This window comes from Sparus aurata, chromosome 2 (genome assembly GCF_900880675.1).
Source record: "Sparus aurata chromosome 2, fSpaAur1.1, whole genome shotgun sequence".
In the NCBI taxonomy this organism is placed as follows: domain Eukaryota; kingdom Metazoa; phylum Chordata; class Actinopteri; order Spariformes; family Sparidae; genus Sparus; species Sparus aurata.
The window spans coordinates 1,658,145-1,678,067 of record NC_044188.1 but is presented as its reverse complement, the minus strand read 5'-3'; the positions used below and the strand labels follow the sequence as shown (position 1 = coordinate 1,678,067).

Genomic DNA, 19,923 nt, shown 5'->3' with positions numbered 1-19,923 from the left:
GACACGGGTTTCTTTCCGCTCCACTTCGCTTCCGTCTGAGAGGTCACGGGTTCAAATCCCACAGCGGCTCTTTATCACTGTAACTCCGTCAGCGAGGTGAAGTGTGAACGCTCCGACTGGACCGGAGCGGTTCTGCCGCAGGCCTGATTTCATTTAATGTGACTGATGGTTTTTTATTAGAAAATGCTGCAGAGGCTCGGCGCTCACGGCTCGATATTTCAAAAGTACAACTCAATCACCTGAAATGTCACCTTCAGTGGTGTTTTCATACATTACGGCTGCGTCACCGTCATTACAGCTCCGACATAAAACAGGCTTCACAGGCTCAAGTCTCTCTTTGCCCTTCAGAAATATAGTTTTAAATTATTTGTAGATACGTTTAAAAATGGATTTCCTGAGACTTTCTGCCTGGGTAATGTTTTCATAGGCTCATTATTAGTTATTCAGTTTGGGAGTCGAACTATTAGTGACTGCTTAATATTAACCTTTATTGTAATTAGAACATCGTTTGGTCGTTCTGTGTGCAAACTGCAGGTGAAACTGTCTCATGTCTGTGAACCAGAACAAGATAAATTCAGTCGTCATCTCGTCCGTCGTTCATCGTGTCAGAGTCCGCAGAACGTTTCTGCAGCTGCACTCTGTTGATCTCCAGGTTTAACACTTTATAAATATGTTTTAAACATCCCAGAATCTGATTTTCTGTTAAAGTACTTATGCAATAATGTCTGAAGAAGATCTACGAGGCCTAGAAGTTCAAACTAGTCCTTTAAAAACGTTTCGTCATCCAGACGTTCTCTCCTCTGTTTGGATCATTTGCACAAGATTTCGTTGCGATACATTTGACTCACTCGACTGAAGCAAACATCGACACCATGAAATCACAATTTTAGGGAATTATTTGCAAAACTGCGCTTACAGATGACTGAGAGTTTACTCAGTCCGTTAAATAAGCAATTTCCAAACCCGAGATCAGCCGGCCTTCCTCCTGATTCTGATCTGAGCAGCATGAAACCTTTAATAACCATCTTAACAGATCTGTCTGTCGCCGTTTGTGCTGCACGCGAGCTCTCGTTCTGCATCTCAACCAGCCGACACACGACAGTCTGAGCCGGAACGAGGCGGTGCGTCAGCGATCTGCACCACAAAGGGTTAAACTGAGCACTGAAGCTGAGTGTTTGTGTGTGAATGCGACGGGTGAGGAGTCCATGTTGAAAGCAGGAAGGTGTGAAGAGGAGGGCTATTATCACAGCGTGAAGAGGGACACGGTGATTGGCCACTCGGCCGGCTCCCCATTGACCCCCCGTTAAAACTGCATTAACTGTGTGGGATTAGATTTTCATCACAAAGTGTAAAAACATGCGACCAGGAGGCGCTGAAGGCCGCCGGCGTAATGAGCGCAGTTATCTGCTTCAGAAGCCGTTTGCGAGCGTCTAATACGTGTAGACAGGTGACTGACACGATGTTATTGGCTGTTTGATGTAGTGGAATATTAGATTGTGGAGGGAAGATTGGTCGTGCGTGATTCGAGGGTTCAGACGTGCTCGTGAACTGGAGGGTAACTCATTTATCAAGCTGCAGAGTCTCTGTCTGGTTTCTACACATGCAAACCGACAGCGGCAGAAGAAGAAGAAGAAGAAGAAGAAGAAGAAGAAGAAGAAGAAGAAGTCGGTTATAGCTGCTGTGACTTCAGCTGTGGCGCCACCTACAGATGGTCGAGTGCTGCAGGAATGACGCGTAAAACAGAAAGAAGGCAGCGTTTTTAACATTTTTGCACTTCAGGTTTCAAAGTCTGTGTTCACAGCAAGCTTAAGGTTTGTTTACGGTTTGTGCTACGACATAAAATATAAAAATGAGACTACAGAGGACGTCGGGGACTCGCTAGTCTGTCTTTACAGGCACAGTTTAGTTACAAACTCTTCTAACTATTCTGAAAGTGAGTTAGACACTTCGTCTTCCTGTCGTGCAACCGCCAAACATTTTACTGCTAGAGATTTAATTTAAAGTGGTGTTCATCTGTGGAGATTATCTTGATGAATGAAACCTGGAAGGATTATAAACTTGTGGTTGTCAGAGAGATTATAATCTGCAATAATCCAAAATGTAATGGAAAAATACAAAAACACATTATCCCGACGCTCCATTTCTCACCTGCAGGTTTTTCTTGGAGTGTTTTTAAGGTTTTGCATTCACAACTTTGCCGTCTGAAGGCTGAGATGAAATACAGGAACATGATCAGTGTGATTGCTGTGAACTATACTTTGCTTTTCCCCCCTGAACATGGATAAAATAATGATCAGTGTGCGTTGGTCACTGCAGGATGATATTGTGTGAAAATCTCTGCTGATAGATTAACTGAGCTGTTTGTTTTTAATAGTATTTTGTTGTTGCTGTTGTGAGTCGATCATTTCCTGGAGACAGAGTTGAATATTGATGTGATGAGGCGGACGGTCTCTCGCTCTGCTCCTTCATGCATCCACTACAGTATTTACACAGGAAGCTGTGATTGGTCAGCGTCGCCTGCTGTGCTTCAGCTCTGTGGGATTGAAGGACTTCACGGTCACCTGAGGTGAACCCAGCGAGCTGCAGGTCGTTAGCATGATGAGAGATTTTCTCACCTCCCGCTCGTCGCAGTGCTCGTTGACGCATCTGACTCCATCCTGCTGCTGCTCGTCCGCATGTGTGAACAGAGGCTCAAACATCATCTTTTAAAGAGTTTGGAAAATAATATATGATTATTTCTCTCTCTGAATACAATGAATCAAGCTTGACAGCAATCTGCGTCATTTAACAGCACAAAGACACACAGAGTCATCTGTGATCCCACCGTCAGAAGAGACTGGACGTTGGTTTGTTGTGCACAAAATGTCTGTTTGTTGCATTTAATTACAATTAATTTTTTAGCCACTTAACAAACAAACCGGTAACCACCTGACGCTGAGCGCCACTGAGCGTCTGTGAGACACAATCACGCTCGTTGTGTTTGGGTTCGGTCCGTCCGGGGCTTAAACAACAGAGTCTGTAGATCATATATTCAGAAACGTAGACAGAATTTAGCATCCAGCTGGTGTTTGAACAAATAAATCCTCCCGGAGGACACGTGATGACTCATTCTCTTTACTTTATTCAACAGCAAGTCTCCTCCAGTTAACGAGCCTGATATTTCACAGGTGCGACTGGTAAAATATTGAAGGTGTCATTGACGAGGGAATATCTGCTGAGGAGGCTGCAGCTCCCCGTAAAACCCAGACAATATAAAAACCAGCGTCTGATAAAAAAGTCTAAACTTGCATAATGTTTTCTCACCGGCTGTATTTGTGGTGGTCGGAGTTTTTCAAACCTGTCGAGCTGCAGATGCATTCACTGTGGTTCCTTTGTCTCTCAGGTGTAACTACGTACAACTAGTAGGTTTAAATTACTCGGCCCTTTCAAATTGCAGCAAAAATGTCGCCCAGCATTTAGTATGACATCATTACGCAGACTGAGTTTCTATCAGCCTTAAAACTGCAGCAGCTGTTACTTCCCCGCCTGAAGGTGCAGCAGGTTGGAAGAACTGCAGGACTGCAGATCGATTCTGTTTTGACTGATCCTGGTTTCAACCGTCAGCGACGCCGCGTGTCCTTCGCTTTCTTTCTTTTAAATTTGACTTTAAAATGAGGTTATTGGAGTGTGTGCTCGCTCTTTGCTCCCTGTTACGATGATTTTTTAAAAAGAAACGGGAGAGAGTCAGATGCAGGAGGGAGGTGAGTGAGAGAAAAATGCAAAACAGAAGACAACATGAGGACAAAAAAGGCGGCGAGAGAGACAGATGGAGAGAATGAAAAGGGAGAAAGAGAAAGACGAGTGTCAGGGAGACAAAAAGAAGGAGACAGATATGGAGGCAGAGAGAGGACGGTGAGGGGGAGAATAAAAGTGAGGAAGATTAAAGAGAAGCAGAGAGAAGGAATTAGAGACAAAGAGGAATCAACAGAAAGTTAAAGGAGGGAGACAGACAGAGAAGCGAGGCAGAATGAGCCGGAGGACGACGAGGTAAACACCGCAGACGAGACAGAAAACAGACGTGAAGAGATGAGACAGAAAACCAGACAGTGACACAGATAGAGAGACAGACGGAGGTGAAGACAGACGAATCGGAGCAGAGACGATTCGCAATCAGCCCATGTCTGCACCACTCCTGCTCCTCTTCCTCCCATCCTGCACCCCCTCCTCCTCCTCCTCCTCCTCCTCCTCTTCCTCCCTCCCTCCCTCCATTTTGTCGTCCTCCTCTGTCTGATGCTGTTCCAACACCTCGGGGCTTCAGCCTCACATCCACCATCCAACACACTAATGCTCCTCTGCTGCTGCTGCAGCGTAATCACCCGCCAAGGAAAGAGAAAAAAAACAGAAAAATCATCCCAAAATAAAGAGAAACTGAAACAAAGACGTCGGCGGTGGAGCTGCTGCGTCTCGTGCGGCTGAACGTGCCTCTCACAGAGACACAAACTCACATGTATTAAAACTGTAACGCGTGTTTAAAGAGGCCATGTTGAGGTTTTCACTCCTCAGCGTGCTGCTCAGATGAATCCTTAAAGGAGCATTTCACAGCTGGGAAAAACACCATCTTCTCGTAGAATTGTGCGGCGGAGAGATGCAAATATTTCTGAAAATGGAGCCATGAGAGCGGAGAAAACAGAGGAAAATGGCTGCGTTGTTCCCAGAATGCACTGGGCCGTGTGTCGGACCAATCGGAGCTGTGGTTGGTCGGTGACGTACTGCGAGTTGAGGTGTGATTGTTTTTCCGGCGTCCTGGTCACAAAATCGAGGTTACAACGTATTATCGTATTACAGCAATCTACTTCCAAAATGTAATCTATTACATTTTACTTGCTACTGTTTGGTTAGAGTAATAAGCTACTTGTCCGTGGAGATTAACGTGTCACTGATTTCACTTTCAAAGAAATAATCGCTGAAGTACGATGAAGCGTTACATAATTGTTTCGCTGCCATCGCCTCGGCATGACCTCGTCTCTATGGCAACGCTATCTCGCCTGTGATTGGTTTCGACCTTTGCTGACCAGCTTTGCGAGAGGGAAATCAGGGGAATCCAGCGTCTGATGTTGACAGCGCTGCCTCTCGCTCTGATGGAACCGCGTTACTTGAAAAAGTTACTATAATAATATAATTTAGATTATTTGCGACTTGTGTTCGCCCCAGCTTTTGACAGTGAGATCGTTTGTGAGCTGCGGTTGATGGACGTTGGTGTTTGTCGGCAAATGAGCACCAAACTGTGTGCAGGCAACATGGAGGGAAGGTGAAGGTGTGGTGGCAGAAATGGAATGTAATATTAATAGTTAATTGTTTTCATTAGTTTTTTAAACCCCTGAAACAGAGAATCATGTGTTTGTTACCTTGGTAGGAGCCTTTTACATCAGACACAGCGGCTCCTCCGTCATGTTTCTACAGTCGCCCCAAAAATGGATGAAACTGAACACTGACTCTGCTTACTGGACCTTTAAGCATCGTTCATTTGCATATACTATATTTTATATTATTCAAGGTCCTGCAGACACTCTGAATAAGAAAGGAAGTGCTCGAGAAGGTCACAGAAGAGAGGCGTAAAATGAAGCAGAGCAGAAACGTAGAGCAGACGAGGAGTTTACTGTTGCATGCAAAGTATTTGGATGAATTCAGCCATCAAAGGCTGAATTATTGATTAGCAGAACATTGGAACAAGAGCTTCATAATCTCTGCACAAATTCAGCTGCTAATGTGCAAACGCGTTGTGTTGTAACTGCAAACACAAGCAGAAAAAGCCAAAATGTCCGGCGTCGAGCGGCTCTAATGATGCACGCTGGGAGAAATCACTCACTGATGAAGTCCAACGAACTCTGAGAGTCAAATTATTCAGCCCCATGAAAAAAGAGACAATCTGGCAGCTGTAGGTAACAAATGTGTGAGGTTGTGCACAGTGACGCTGCTAGACTTTGCGTTAGTGTCACTGAGACTAACTTGTGAACCTGCTGAATAATACGACCTGATAGTAAGAGGATGTTCTTGTGTGCGAGGTGGAGGTGTCCATTTCTGTCCTCGGGCTACCAGCAGGCAGAATAAATGAGCTGTGCGTCAGAGCTAACAGGCTAGCAGCGATTCAGAGCTCAGAATAGTAAACAAGAGACGGAGCAGCTCTGAAGCTGGAGGCCGCTCCGAACAGGATCGTTTGGAGCTCATCGGGTCGTGTTTTCTTGCAGGACCTGAATATTGCAAAAGTGCATTTAAACGTGACATTTAAAGTCATCACGTTTCAAACTACTTCCCGGCCACATTCACCAATATGTCAGCAAAAACCTTGATGCTGTGGAAAGTGACCTTGCAGCAGCGTGACAAACAATCAGCCAGAGAGCGGTGAAGTCAATAATCCAGAGAGTTCATCAGACTGAGAGTTTTAAAGGCGTCTAGACCAAAATCAACTCTGTTTTTTACAGGAGTTGTGCAGCGGTGTGGATGAGATGTTTCAGAGACCAGTTCAGGGTGAAGATCATCAGGTCGTTGGTTTTCAAACTCTTCTTTAAAAAGATCGTGATTATTTTACTCCAGCAGCTTGACTTTATCCTGGGGAAGTTTTGCAGCTTAGGCCAAAATGAGTTCAACAACAAGAGGATGGAAAATTGTTTCGTTACAGAGTTCTATTTCTCAAATCTGTCCTGAGTAAACTCTCTGCACAAACACAACCATAAAGGATCTCTGACGGAGAATATAAACCCAACATCTCCAGTCCCAGTTAGCCGATTGTCTCCCTGCACAGGATAAGCGTCTGTGCAGCTGCAGGCTAACGCTAAGCTAGCTGTGCTGTCTTTGAAGTGTTCTGTCTTTTGTCTTGGGACGTGCAGAAGTAGGCGTGGGCGGAGAGCAAACAGACTGAATCACCGATCTGGAGTTTGAAGGCTCGTTTCGATCGAAGCATCACAGCGATGATCAGTCTGTCGTCTACCATCCACACGACCAGGAGAGAGTGAACGATGCTTCCCTGCACCAACACACCTGATTCGGATGAAAGCGTCGTTATCAGGCGTCGACGATGAGCTGATCATTTGAACCAGGTGTGTTGGAGCAGGGAAACATCTGAAACATGCAGCGTGCAGCCAGGACCTGGACAGACGAACACAGATGTATGTCGACCAATGCTCCTTTGCAGAGCCGTGTAAAACTTCTTTACTGTTTTCCGTCTAAACATAATTAAACAATCACCGATTTAACTAACCAGCCCACCAGTCAGTCAGTCCGTCTGTCTGTGTATCAATCGGTAAATCAGCCATCAGGAGGTAACGGCAGCGAGCCACCCAACCAGTCAGTAAGTCAGTCAGCCATCCCGTCTCCCTGCAGGCGGTCAGGCAGCCAGTACAGCCAGCAAGCCAACATGGCAGCCAGGCAACCAGTGAGGCATCCAGTTGGTCAGGCAGTCAGTCAGTTGTGGCAACAACAGAGTGAGATTATCTGGAGCATGTGATGTATGTGTTTACACCTCGCTCTCTCTCTGTCTGTCCGGCTGTGTTTTCCTCCCTCGCTCGCCCCTCGGTCTCCCCTGTGTGATTGTTTCTCCACCTGAGTGCCTCTCGGCCTCCGTCAGCCTCCGTCAGCCTCCGTCAGCCTGACTCACTCCTTCTCCTCCGAGAGTGTGTGACTGTGTTCACTAAACGTCTGGACTCTTCCACACTTTCTTGCAGTTACTCCACATCAGCGTGTGACTCATGCTCTCATTGATCTGCCGATTCATTCATTGAATTCCTCCAAAGGTGTTACAACCGAGCAGAGGAAGTGTGGCGGCGTTTCATATTTTTCTTATTGTGAACCTGTTGCACCGGCTGACATGTTCCTTCATCACCATGAACACACACACACACACACACACACACACACACTGGAGTTTATTTTCGACTCAGTCCCACACACACAAAACTAAACAGTCCTTTCCTTCTTGCAACAGTACTCGTCACAAAGACCGACACTCAGCATTTTACAACTCTGCTGTGTTTTGATTTGTTTGTTTTCTGCTCATTTTGAGAAATCTCTGGCACAAGATTGTCCTCCGGGGTTAAAAGAACGTCAGATTAAATGTTAAACTAAGTACGTTTCTGCAAAACCATGTAAAGTTTAAACCGAGCATTTCTTTATGTTGCAACTTCACGTCTGTTTAATTTGAATTTTCTGTTTAAGGTTAAGAAAACATGGTTTGGTTTAAAATCCTTGTTTTGGTTGCCACAAAAACAGCTGGAAACCTCCCTGCAGAGTCAAACTGTAGCAGCTTAAGTGACGTGTATGTTATGTTTAAATAACTCGTTGATATTTGGTTTCATGCGGGACTCAAACATCAGTGTCCAAACCACTTCTGTCATTAGTATTATGGTTTTTCAGAGGTTGTCGCCTGATAAGAAACATAAATATGTGTCGTAATAAGTTGTTTTTCTGATGAGAGTTCGCTGTCAAAAACTCTGGAGTGCAAAACAAAAAAATATGTTTGAGGAAAATCCAATTATAAAATAGATATCTTCCATCGCAGAGTATGATCCATAGTCGGGATTATCTCAAGTTTGTCTGTTCTGTTTTTAACGTGCAAAGCTAAATCCCAGGATTACATTTTAAATTCTGTTGATATTTCTTAATTTAAATTTCTGGCATTTGAAGTATTTAGTATGCATCGCTACGTCTCTTAAATACCACGTCTAAGCTGAGTGGGACCATCACACAGAAAACTATTTTAAATATTTGGACAGCTACCAGCTGGGAGCTGTTGGAAGGACTCGTATGTGTGTTTTTTTTTAAACACCAGCTGATGAAAGTCAAGCAGCGAACTCCCGACAGGATAACCATGCAGCGTTTTAGGAGCCAAGGCCTTTTTATTGCTGCAAGTGTTGCACCGCAGCCTTTCCATTGAAAAATAAATAGTAGGAGTGTGTGTCCCTCATCGAATCACGCCGGGTGTGAATTTTGCAAGTGTGACTGATGAGGAAACATCATAATTGCATTGCATTTCCCGCTGAGATTCTCTATTTTGTTACACTTCATTCCCCATTCAATGCACAGTCTAGACCAGACTAATTGAGTGTCTATGGTGTTGATTCAGACTATTAACCATCTGTGCTTCCTCCTCCTCTCTCTCTCTGTCCGCCCTTCACTTCATCCCTCTTTCCTCACCCCTCTCCTCCCTGTCTCTCTTTCCTCTGCAGGAGTTTGGAGGACTAGTAGGATGCTGAGTATCTTTCCTCCTCGCAACTGTTCTCCACCCTGCTCTCCATGACCTGAGAGCGCCATCACAGCGGGAGGAAAGAAACACCAGAGAGAGAGAGGAAGAGGAGGGCAGAAGGCCAGGGAAGGAAGGAAGGAGCACACTTTTTTTGTTGTTGTTGTTTGTTTTCCCTTTCCGAAATGGCGGCGACGGAGGCCAACGCGGCGCCGGTGGTCCAGGAAGATGGGAAAACCCCCGAGAGCAAGCCGACAGAGGCAGAGCAACCGGCTAAAAATGCCAACGCAAACTCAGAGACTGTCAACAACGAGATTGTCGATAAAGACGGCACCGCTGTCAACAACGAGGTTGTCGATAACAAAGAGACTGTGAATAACGACACAGCGGCGGCAGCAGGAGCTGAGGAGGGAGAAGCAGCAGCGAGCGAGGAGGCGGCAGCTCCTCAGAGCTCAGAAAACACCTCCACCGCGGAGCCCAAGACCTCGTTCCTGGACTCCTTCCTCAACAAGAGTGGCCTGGGGAAGGTGATGGGAGGAAGGAAGAAGAAGGAGCAGAGCGCAGCCGCCGGAGAGGAGAACGCAGCTGAAGGAGGCGAGAAAGAGGGAGAGAAAGTTGAGGAGGCGGCTGCAGCTGAGGGAGGCGCAGAGGGAGGTGCAGAAGGAGAAGCAGCGATAGAGAAAGCTCCAGAAAATGGAGAGAAGGAGGAGGAGAAGAAGGGCAAACCTGCGGAGTCCAAATCCACAGTTCGAGATCTGATCAGAAAGCCGGTGGCGAGGATCTTCTCCCATCGCAGCACTGAGAAGAAGGACGGCGCCGCCGCAGAACCCCAGAAACAAGTAAAGGTTCGGTCCAAGTCCCTGGACCGGCTGGAAGATCCTGAAGCACTTAACACCACCGCAGACTCCACTGTAGAGGAGGCAGGAGCAGCAGGAGGAGCAGAAGGAGGTGCAGAGGAAGAACAGAAAGCTGCGGCCTCCTCGGCAGCCACCAAGCACATGAGGCGTTGGCACTCCTTCAAGAAGCTCATGGCTCAGAAGGCGCACAAAAAGAGCGGAGGAGGAGTAGAGGAGGGCAAGGAGGAGGATGGAGAAGGAGGCGGCAGAGACTCCTCCACGCTGGACTCCAAGGACTCGGGGCAGAAGAGGTGGAAGCTGAAACGCTCCTGGACCTTCCAGGGCCTGAAGAGGGACCCGTCCATCGTCGGCATCAGCGGCAAGGCCAAGGGCTCCGACAAAGACTCTGCTGACAAGCCAGAGGAGGCGGCAGGAGCTGAGGGAGGAGAGGAGGCGAAGGTGGAGGAAGGAGCTGAGGAGGCCAAGACGGAGGGAGGGGAGGAGAAGGAGAAGGAGAAAGCTGAGGAAGGAGAGGAGGAGAAGGCAGCAACAGCGGCAGGAGGTGGAACCGTGACGCAACACGCCAACGAGATCTGGACTTCTTTCAAGAAGCGCGTCATCCCAAAGTCCAAACGCGCCAACACGGAGTGCGCCCCCAGCGCGGAGGATGATGCAGCTGCAGCTGCCACCTCAGGTGAGAGGAAACAGGTGTACTGACAAATAAACCACAGAGCTGAAGCTTCTGCAGGTTTGTCCCAGATATATAAAGCCTAAACTGACAAGGTACAGACCCTGTCATCTGTAGTCGTGAGGTAAAGCCAACTGATCGAGGCCTGAAGATGTTAAATCATCAACAAAACTAAGCAGCAGAATCTTCTTTTCCACACCATCAAACATCTCATTAACCCCTGAAGACTGATCTCATTTCATAAGAAGCTATCTTAAACTCATGTGCAGAGGACAACCTTACATGTGTAATGAAGAGTTTTAAAATAGCAAGCTTTCTGTTCCCAGTTCAACGTGGTCACCATTAAAACATTCAGACTCAGCAGCAGACATCGTGTTCACACTCATTTCTGCGTCGGTCCCTGTCCGGGGGAGTACAGACAGGAGTTAGTGGCTTGCTAACTCTGAGGGAGGTAATGTAATTGAACATTCTCCCAAATAAAATATTCAACATCTGATGTGAAATTCAAATCACACTGTAGCTTCAGTCAACAGTGAGGACTAAATTTAGCTTGCGTTCTGCTCCTGGCTGCATGAAGAAAGTGGTACAAAAACACAGAACCCCGGGCTCGTTGTATTTGGGTTTTTACTGATTCTCAAGCGAGGATATCCTAATTGTTTTAAACAGAGGGGATTGGTTTAAACTCACTCTGCATTCACCTAAATTCCCTTTAAACACAGCTCCTCCTCAGATAGGAGAAAGTGTAGTGAAAACCACAAAGGATACATCAGAGTCACTTAGTAGTAGATAAAAAAAAAGAGTTGTTTGATTGCTAATCATTTTTAAATAGATGGCAATGTCTTTAATGGTGAATGGTAAATGCAAAAAACAAAGACATACCATTTGTTATTACCAAGTGGTAATGTGTGCAGATCATAGTTTTATGGATAGGCAACAAGATAATCCACAGGCGAGCGGTCAAGGTCATAAAAATTTACGTTCTGATTAATAGCAGATGGGTAAAAGCAACACAGCTTGACATTAATGATTATTTAAATCTCCAGACACGTTAAAAGGATAGATCAGGTTTTAATGTTAATAAATGCTCAGTGTTCCAGAAGGTCAAACACACAGTTCAGGTTTTGGGAGTAAAGCAGCTGTCCTCCTGATGAATCCTGAGCTCCATCAGAGCTGTACAGAAATATTTATTTTACAAGATAAAGTAGAATTTTGTTCCCTCTGTCACAGTGACATATTAGTTTACCTTTGATTATTATAGACCAAGGCACTGCAATAAATTATTAGTTCTGTGTTACCAGCCACTGGAGGTTCAGTGAGCCGGCTGAAACAAACCCAACTGCGGCTGTAAAATCTTCCATATAAATCCAATAAAATAAACCAGTGACACAGAAAATGAATCGAGGCAGTCTGACATGTGGTACTCTTCATTGTGGCTGTTAAAATTAGAAATACACCTATTAATTAAGTTATATTAATCCTGTGTACTCAATCGTTCTGCAGGAGGAAGTGCCATTTCTCTTAAATGGCAGATTTTTCCGAGGCAGTCATTGAGAAATGTCATCATTCATAAAGAGGCTTCAACTCTGACCTCTCTTCTTCCCTCCAGGTGAGGAGGGAGCAGCGGAGGAGGGCAAAGACGGCAAGTCAGCCAAGGCCAAGCGCTCACATTTTGGCCGTGCAGTTTCCCTGAAGAACTTCATCATGCGAAAGGGCAAATCCACCAGTGTGGACATGGGTGAGGGCGCCAAGGAAGAGGAGGAGGCAGCAGAGGGAGCAGAGGCAGCCGAGGAAGCGGAGGAAGCCGGCGCCGATGGTGAAGCTGCCACAGCGACCGAGGAGACCAATGACAAAGATGCAGCCACGGGCGAGAAGACGGAGGCGGCGGAGACCGGAGGGGAGGTGGCGAAGGAGGCGGAGAAGGAGGTGGAGAAGACGCCGGCCGACGCTCCGGTGACCAATGGGGAGAACAACGGCCACACTAATGGCACGGCGGAGGAGCACGACACACACAATCACCAGGAGGAGGAGAAGACGACGGGGGGCAGCCCCGTGAAGAAGACCAAGGAGGCAGGAGCGAAAGATGAGGCCAACGCCAAGATCATCAACGCCACGGCAGCTGTGAACAGCGGTGAGTTAGAGCGCGCCGAGCGGGACTCTGATGAGCCTCAAAACAGCAGCAGCAGCAGCAAAGAAGGAGATACTAACAACAGACAACAACAACAAGCACCAGCACTAACAAACGATAGCAGTAAACAAACTAAAACCAGCTGCCAACATCCCCAGATAGTAATAGTGGTTAGCGGGGTGGAGGAGGAGGACGAGGGGGAGGAGGGAGGGGAGGCAGAGTCTCCACAAAATGGAGGTGGTCATGGCGCTGCAGAGGCATGTGACCAGGGAGAGAGGGAGAAGGAGGAGGAGGAGGAGGAGGAGATGAGGAAGAGGGATCTTCGAGATGCAGCGGTGGCCATCGTTCAGAACGTGATGTCAGCAGCGACTGACCAATTAGAGAGGGAGCTGTGTGTCGACAACGGTCTAAATGGTTGTTATGACGGCGACATTTAGCACCACAAACACACACGTTCGCACATAAAACACAAACACACACTTATGCACAGGTGATACACTCAATGTGCCAAATGTAAAGTTACACATATTAGCACAGGCTAGCACACGGATAGCATGCAAACATACGCTTTAAAGGGAAAGTTCAACAGTTTGGGAATTATTTGGCTTTCTCTCGACATCAGTTTCATTTCTTTGTGCAATACAGAGCTGGACTCAGGACGTCGTTAGTGTAGCTTAGCATAAAGACTTATAACAGTTAACTTTGTTCTGCCTGAAGTAAAAAAACACACATTTCAGCACCTCCAGAACTCACTTATTGACACATAAGTGCAGTGAACTGCTTCATTATTACAGGAGGAACAACAGGTATGCACTGAGTCATTTAAAAATGAAATTAAACCAGCAACAAAGTTATTTTAGGAGGTTAAACCAAATCAGCGAACACTTTTAACACCTTAAAACTGTGACTGACTTTTTTTTGCCATATTTTAAAGACCAGACAATCACTTGAATTAGTCAGTGAGCTTTAGAGGCGCTGATACGTATTGATCTTTGGACACAGCCAGGCTAGCTGATTCCCCCTGCTTTCAGTCACTTTATGCTAAGCTAGGCTAACCACATACTGACTCCGCCTCCATACTTAAAGGAACAGCTCCCCCAAGAATCAAAATTCAGTCTAATGGAAAGTCAGTTGAAGTTTCTAAGTCGACGTCGATGTTTTGTGGACTATAAAAATAAGGATTTTTGTTCTTGAGTGAACCGTTTTCTTCTTCCCAAAATGCTGAACTATATATATTTAAGGTGCACACACACAAACACAAGTGAGGCCACTGTATATGCAGAAGCACATATACATAGGCATGCCAACATTCCCGGGTGATTGCATGATAAACAGCAGCAGTTATTCCTGAAAATCCCTTTAAACAAATCGTAGTGTCGTTGTTTAATAAGTGTTTTTTTTTGTTCACGAGTGTAAAAAACCAGCGAGTAGAGAGAAAGAGAGGTGGAGAGAGAGAGAGAAGCATCTCTTTCGTTTTGATTTCATTATAATGTCAAGTTCATGCACAGCCAGACAAAAACCATTCAACAGTAACGGTGACTCAGGTGGCGAGCGCGGGCTCCCAGGGCAGCTACGGTTGGAAGCTGGCTGTTTATGAACTTGTGTACAAATCAAATTTTTTAGATGAACTGCTTCATGACACACCTGCCACAGTGCAGAGTAACAACCCTGCAGTCCTTTACAAAGTAGAGCGGCAACACGTTTGATTTTTTTTTTACTTTTACCGCGATGAGAGGAAATACAATGATGGAGATTCAATCTGACATCTCTGGACGTTTTTTTTTATCGTCTAGGGTCACTTTTTCTTTTCGAAGCATCGCCTTTTCGTTCGTACCGTTTCACACCGTCCCACCTGGGAGCCGCCGCTGGACACTCAGCATCAGGAGGTGAACCAGGAGGTGAACCAGAAGGTGCTCTGTTCCCTCCTCTATTATTTACCAGTCCCAGCCTCCTCTCTCCATGCGAGTGCAGCGTGATGCTCGGTGTCCGGCAGCCGGCTGGCTTTGATCTCGTGCAGCCCAGCAGATGTTTGTGGTGCCGTGCGATTTACCGCGAGCGTCTTTGAAGCTCAAACTGTTTTGCTAAACCTGAACTCTGTTTAACACCTCGTGTTCGGCTCACCGAGGCCTGACACTGTGCCAGGCTCTCTGCAAACTGCTTTTTACAGCAAATAACATTTAAAACAAACTGAAAAGCACAAGAGATACATCAGATGTTTAAACCCAAATGACAAGACAAGGCCGCACTTAATTTTAAGTTTTAGACGTGTGCTTTTTCGTTTGCAGTCATAAAACCGGGTCACAATTATGGCTTCCAATTTCAGCACGTTCTCACTTCCAACTCATCAAATACAGCCGCCTGATCAGCTGTGACACGTTAATTAGCAGAAATCTGCAGCAGTTAATTTAGTAATGAATAATGTGCAACGTCCAGTTTCAAAGTAAAGCTTGTTGACAAACATTTTACACATCAGGACATTGTGGACCGTTACTGTGAAACAGTCATAATTTAGTTTGGTCCGTTATCTTATAAGTTATCTCACATAACTTAAGAACAAGTAACAAGCGCCCATCCAAACGCCAATCTTTTGGCCTTTAGTCATTCATTTCATGGCTTTAGGGGCCGTCCATACAGGCGAAAACGATCTTTTTTTTCTCCGTCTTCCTCGGCATCGTTTCAAGAATATTTGCATCCACATGGAAAACGGGAGGGCTGCGTTTTCAGATTTCTCCACCCTGAGACCCGTTTTCAAAAAAGTGCGTTTTCAGGATCCGTATGGACGATCGGCCAAAACGATGCAATACATGTGCGTTTTCGCAAAAGAGCGTTGTCGTCTGGACGGGGCTTTAGTCTTACAGGAGCAGCAGCTGACCCTTCACCGCCATGTTTTACACATTGGGAGTGAAAACGAGACATCATTAGAAAATTCAAGACAGCTGTAGTCAGAAAATACTGAGCGATTACCTTCACAGAGCACAAAAAGCTGTAAAACTGATTCCCTCCTCTGCTTTCTTAGCAGCCCACAACATAATCCCCATCACTTCAAACTTAAAGACTCTCAAACACAAATGATTCTCTTCCCTACGTCAGAAGTCTTCCAGGCAATACTCTGAGTTAGAATAATGGAGGTCACGTCTTAATTGGAAAGCCTCCTTTCTTTCTCGTCATCCTCACTGCCTATGCTGCATGAGTCCAGGCTGCAGTGACACCAAAACGATAATTATCTCAGGAAAGTTTTGTAAGATTTACTTGTTATCGTTGAAATGCTGACAAGTTCACGACAAATGTTCAAAATTGAGCATGTTCATGCCCTCAAACGAGTTCGACACGAGACAGCTTCTTCCGTTTCAATGCAAAGAGGAACATTTTAAGAGCTCGTATCAGTTAAAACACGAACGCTCTAATACAAGATGGATTAAAACCACCAAAGCTTGCGGACCCTCGACCTTTCCCTCCTCGAAACCCTCCGGCCGCCGCGCTGCGCAGGCAGCTGGCTGATATCTCTAACTAGCTGTAGCTTAGATAGTTAGCTCTCTGTTTGCTGTGGAAGAGAAAAGCGGGTTTAGCAGACATCAATAGAGTTGAGTCCATCAACGGATTAGCAGCCGAAATCAAAGTGTCACGGAGACTCGTCAACGAGCCAGATTAACCAGCCTTCTCTCTCTCCGTCCGTCTCTCAGTCAGACAGACAGAAGCGCTGTCGGCCTGCAGCCGGCCGTCAGCTGCTTTCACTTCAGAGGGGAAATAAAAACCTTGTTTCAGGACAGATGACACAAACACAGGTAGAGGACATAAAGGGAAGTGGTGAGAGACAGACAGGCAGAGACGCACACAGACTTCCTGTTGGTTGTCATGGTGACGACGACCTCCCCCCCCCACACTTATTTTTCTTCATGCGACTGTTGTGTTGTTGTTGTTTGCTTTTTGTACGTCCTTTAACACAATAATAACTTTAAACTAACCCAAGAGAGCGACATCTGTACTAAACCACTAAACACACATACAACATATAACCCTTTTTTATATGACTGTTTATTATTATTATTATTATTATTATTATTATTATTTAATACATTTTTTCAATCTCTTCTGTTATCATTTACCAGACAAAAAGGCGGGAAACGTGTGAGGCCACACAAAGAGGATTAGAACTGCCCGGGATTCGCTGAGCAAGGAGCTCTGAGCCCCTCCTCACAACCCTAACTCCTCCTCCTTCCTCCCCCTCCTCCTCCTCCTCTATCCCTCCATCCCTCCTCCTCCTCCTCCTCCTCCTTCCTCCCGAATAAACAGAGTAATCACGTGTTAACAGATCACCATGGTGAGAAAGAGAGAGCGAGAGAGAGACTGAGAGATTGAGAAAGATGCAATTCATGTAGATGAGAAGTGAAAAATAATAATCACTCAGAAAGCAATAATTCAAGCCCTTCTTTCTCCATCCATCATCCATCCCTTCATCCATCCATCCATCATCCCCTCCGTCCGATTACATGCATACATACAAAAAACATCCAGTGTTTTTATTTTTTTCTTTGCTTGTCTGTGAGATTTTATATTGTCTACGAGAGAAAAGAAAAATGCAGAAATGTTTAAAAAAAAAAAGAAAATCGAGACATTCCACCTCCTCCTCCCTCCTTTTATTTCCTCCTCCCTCCCTCCCTCCCTCCCTCCCTCCCCTCACCCGCCTCTCGCCACCGCCGCCGTCCTATTTTCCTCCTCGTCGAGCTACTTAACTCTGCTCTCTGTCTCTACCGACTCCTGATTGGTGGATTTAAAGAACAAAAAAAAAGAAACAAAAAAAAAGACTGTTAGTTTTATATCGACGGCCATTTTGGTTTGTAGTCTTCCCCCCTCGACCCCTCTCAGCCCCCTCCCCATCCGACCCCAGTAGATATTTGACAGTACAGCAGGACCATGTTGCTACAGTATATAAACTGCCCTGAGGACTGCCACTTCCCAACCAACACTGTAATGTCTTCAGCTCTGTGTGTTAATGTTTTTAGACTGTTATATTGTGTACATGAATTAAAAAACAAAAACAAGAAAAAACCACCATCGAATATTAAAGTCAAAAATGTTTGTTTTTTTGGTTTTTTCTTCTTCTTCTTCTTCTTCTTCTTCTTCTTCTTCCTGTTTGGTTTGGATTCTCTTTTTTTTTGTCTTTCTTTGTTTTTATTTTCTAAAAACACATCTTCTCACTGTTACCGCAGTCTGACGATATGCTGTAATTAAAACAAACGAAAAAAAAAAAATAATAATAATGATGATGATGATGTTTTGTTGGTCCAAGTTTTCACATGTCCGCTAGCAAATTGTCAAGAAAAAAAAATAGTACAATAAAGACTAAAATCTAACAACTAAACTGCAAGTCATTGTGGGAGTTTTCTATTTTTATCTGGATGATTGAAGTGTGGTGTGTGCGGGCGGGTGGAGGGTGGAGGGGCGGGGCTTCACGCTGGAACACCATTGGATGCTCATTAATCTGCGTATCGATAATCTCATCCTTTTACGTAATGGACAGAATAATACGAGATTTCTTTGTATTAAAGTGGATCTGTATGTATTATCTGGCAGCAGGCTGCTGCTGCAGTCGCTGCTGCTTCGTGTCGACAGGTGGAGGCGTCCATATGCCCGCCGCCGTCCCTTCACACCGCCGCCGCCGCCACGGGAGTTTTACGCTTCACACATTTGGATAAAACTCTGAAAGGACAGCGTGACCTCTGTGTTAAAACAAAAAATACCATCCTCATTATAAGTTGTTGAAGTGGATACTTAATATTTAATTTAAGTTTAGAAAGGACGGGACAGAAAACAGCTGTGGGTCAGTGATGGAATGTAACTGAGTACATTTACTCGAGTACTGCACTAAAAGGACCTATGTGTAAGAAAAGTAGATTCTCGAGTCGTCCGATAACGACGCTCTGGGATTTAAGCATCATCTGTTTTGGTTGGGAGTCAGATTTAAAAATACATTTCTCTGACAAACCTTTAAGTATTTTAATTTTCTGCTGTTATACTATATATTATACTTCCACTCCACGAGAAATACTGAACCTTTAACTCACTACATACTTACTTTTCAATCGTTTTAAAAAAAACAACATTCAGATTATCAGACAAATGCTGAATATCAGATCCAGTAATCATCCAGGCAGGTTATCAGTCAACTCGTATTATACAGCATCCATAAGGGAAATTAATATTATTATATCTTATTGTATATTTTTGATTTATTTCCGGCCTGGAATATTTCTGTTACGATGATCCGGAGATCCACACAAACACAGACATTTTAAAGAATAGCTATAAAATCAAATTGAACCAAATTAAAGGCAAAGTGAAGCTAAATGAACGTGAACGTCACCAAACTACAGACAGACAGAGTCCAGCAGACAGACGGGAGACTTCTTCATCATCAGGAGAAGTTAATTCAGGTGTGTGTGGTTCTCCTGACACTCCTGCAGCTCCGCCTCCAAACAGAGCAGGTAAGAACAGAGTCACCACAAACAGACTTCCTCCAGACAAAACCACAAACAATCAAAACCACCGAACCAGGTTTTATTCTTTAATGTGAAACTCTCTCCAAAATGCAACCAAGGCTTTTTTGTGAATGTCAAACCTTCGTGTAAAGGCATCATTATGATTAAAGAGGCACTTTTAAGATTTACCGTATTTTCATTTTAGTGTCAAACTCATTTTCAATGGGAGTGCTACGGGCACTTTTACGATAGCATCAAAATCTCTATTTTTAAAACAGTAAGAAGTCTCGACACAACATGAAACTTTGCTGGTAGTATCACCAGGGTCTCTACACATGAACACGAGCATTGAGAACATTGTTTGTGTACACAGAGTTTACTAAAAAGAAGCTTTTTGAACAACTCACGTTAGCAGTAGCTTGTTCCGCTCGCCGCCGTCCTGCCAGTGGAGAAGTGTCGATCTCAGAATGTGAATAAATGGACTCGATGAGGCTCCTTTTTCAACTTCAAGGTCAATATTGTTTTTCACTAACGACAAAACAACAAATTATCCTGCATTTATATGGAACTAAGCTTTAGGAGCGTTC

At 45.1% G+C, this 19,923-nt stretch overlaps 1 protein-coding gene across 1 annotated transcript; it reads left to right on the top strand.

The window, feature by feature from the left end:
- The first annotated feature begins 9,164 nt into the window (after nt 1–9,164).
- LOC115569897 (ribosome-binding protein 1) lies at nt 9,165–18,225 on the top strand. Its single transcript, XM_030398115.1, has 3 exons — nt 9,165–10,741; nt 12,342–12,863; nt 16,967–18,225. Exons 1-3 carry the CDS (start codon nt 9,397–9,399, stop codon nt 16,987–16,989), a joined length of 1,890 nt encoding a protein of 629 aa, XP_030253975.1. The 5' UTR covers nt 9,165–9,396; the 3' UTR covers nt 16,990–18,225.
- Nucleotides 18,226–19,923: the final 1,698 nt, after the last annotated feature.

Bases quoted from the DNA above. Each gene is read 5' to 3' on its own strand.
- LOC115569897 (XM_030398115.1), top strand. From the start codon at position 9,397: ATGGCGGCGACGGAGGCCAACGCGGCGCCGGTGGTCCAGGAAGATGGG. The intron at 10,742-12,341 runs GTGAGAGGAAAC...TCTTCCCTCCAG, and splicing joins AGCTGCAGCTGCCACCTCAG to GTGAGGAGGGAGCAGCGGAG. The intron at 12,864-16,966 runs GTGAGTTAGAGC...ATCATTTACCAG, and splicing joins CACGGCAGCTGTGAACAGCG to ACAAAAAGGCGGGAAACGTG.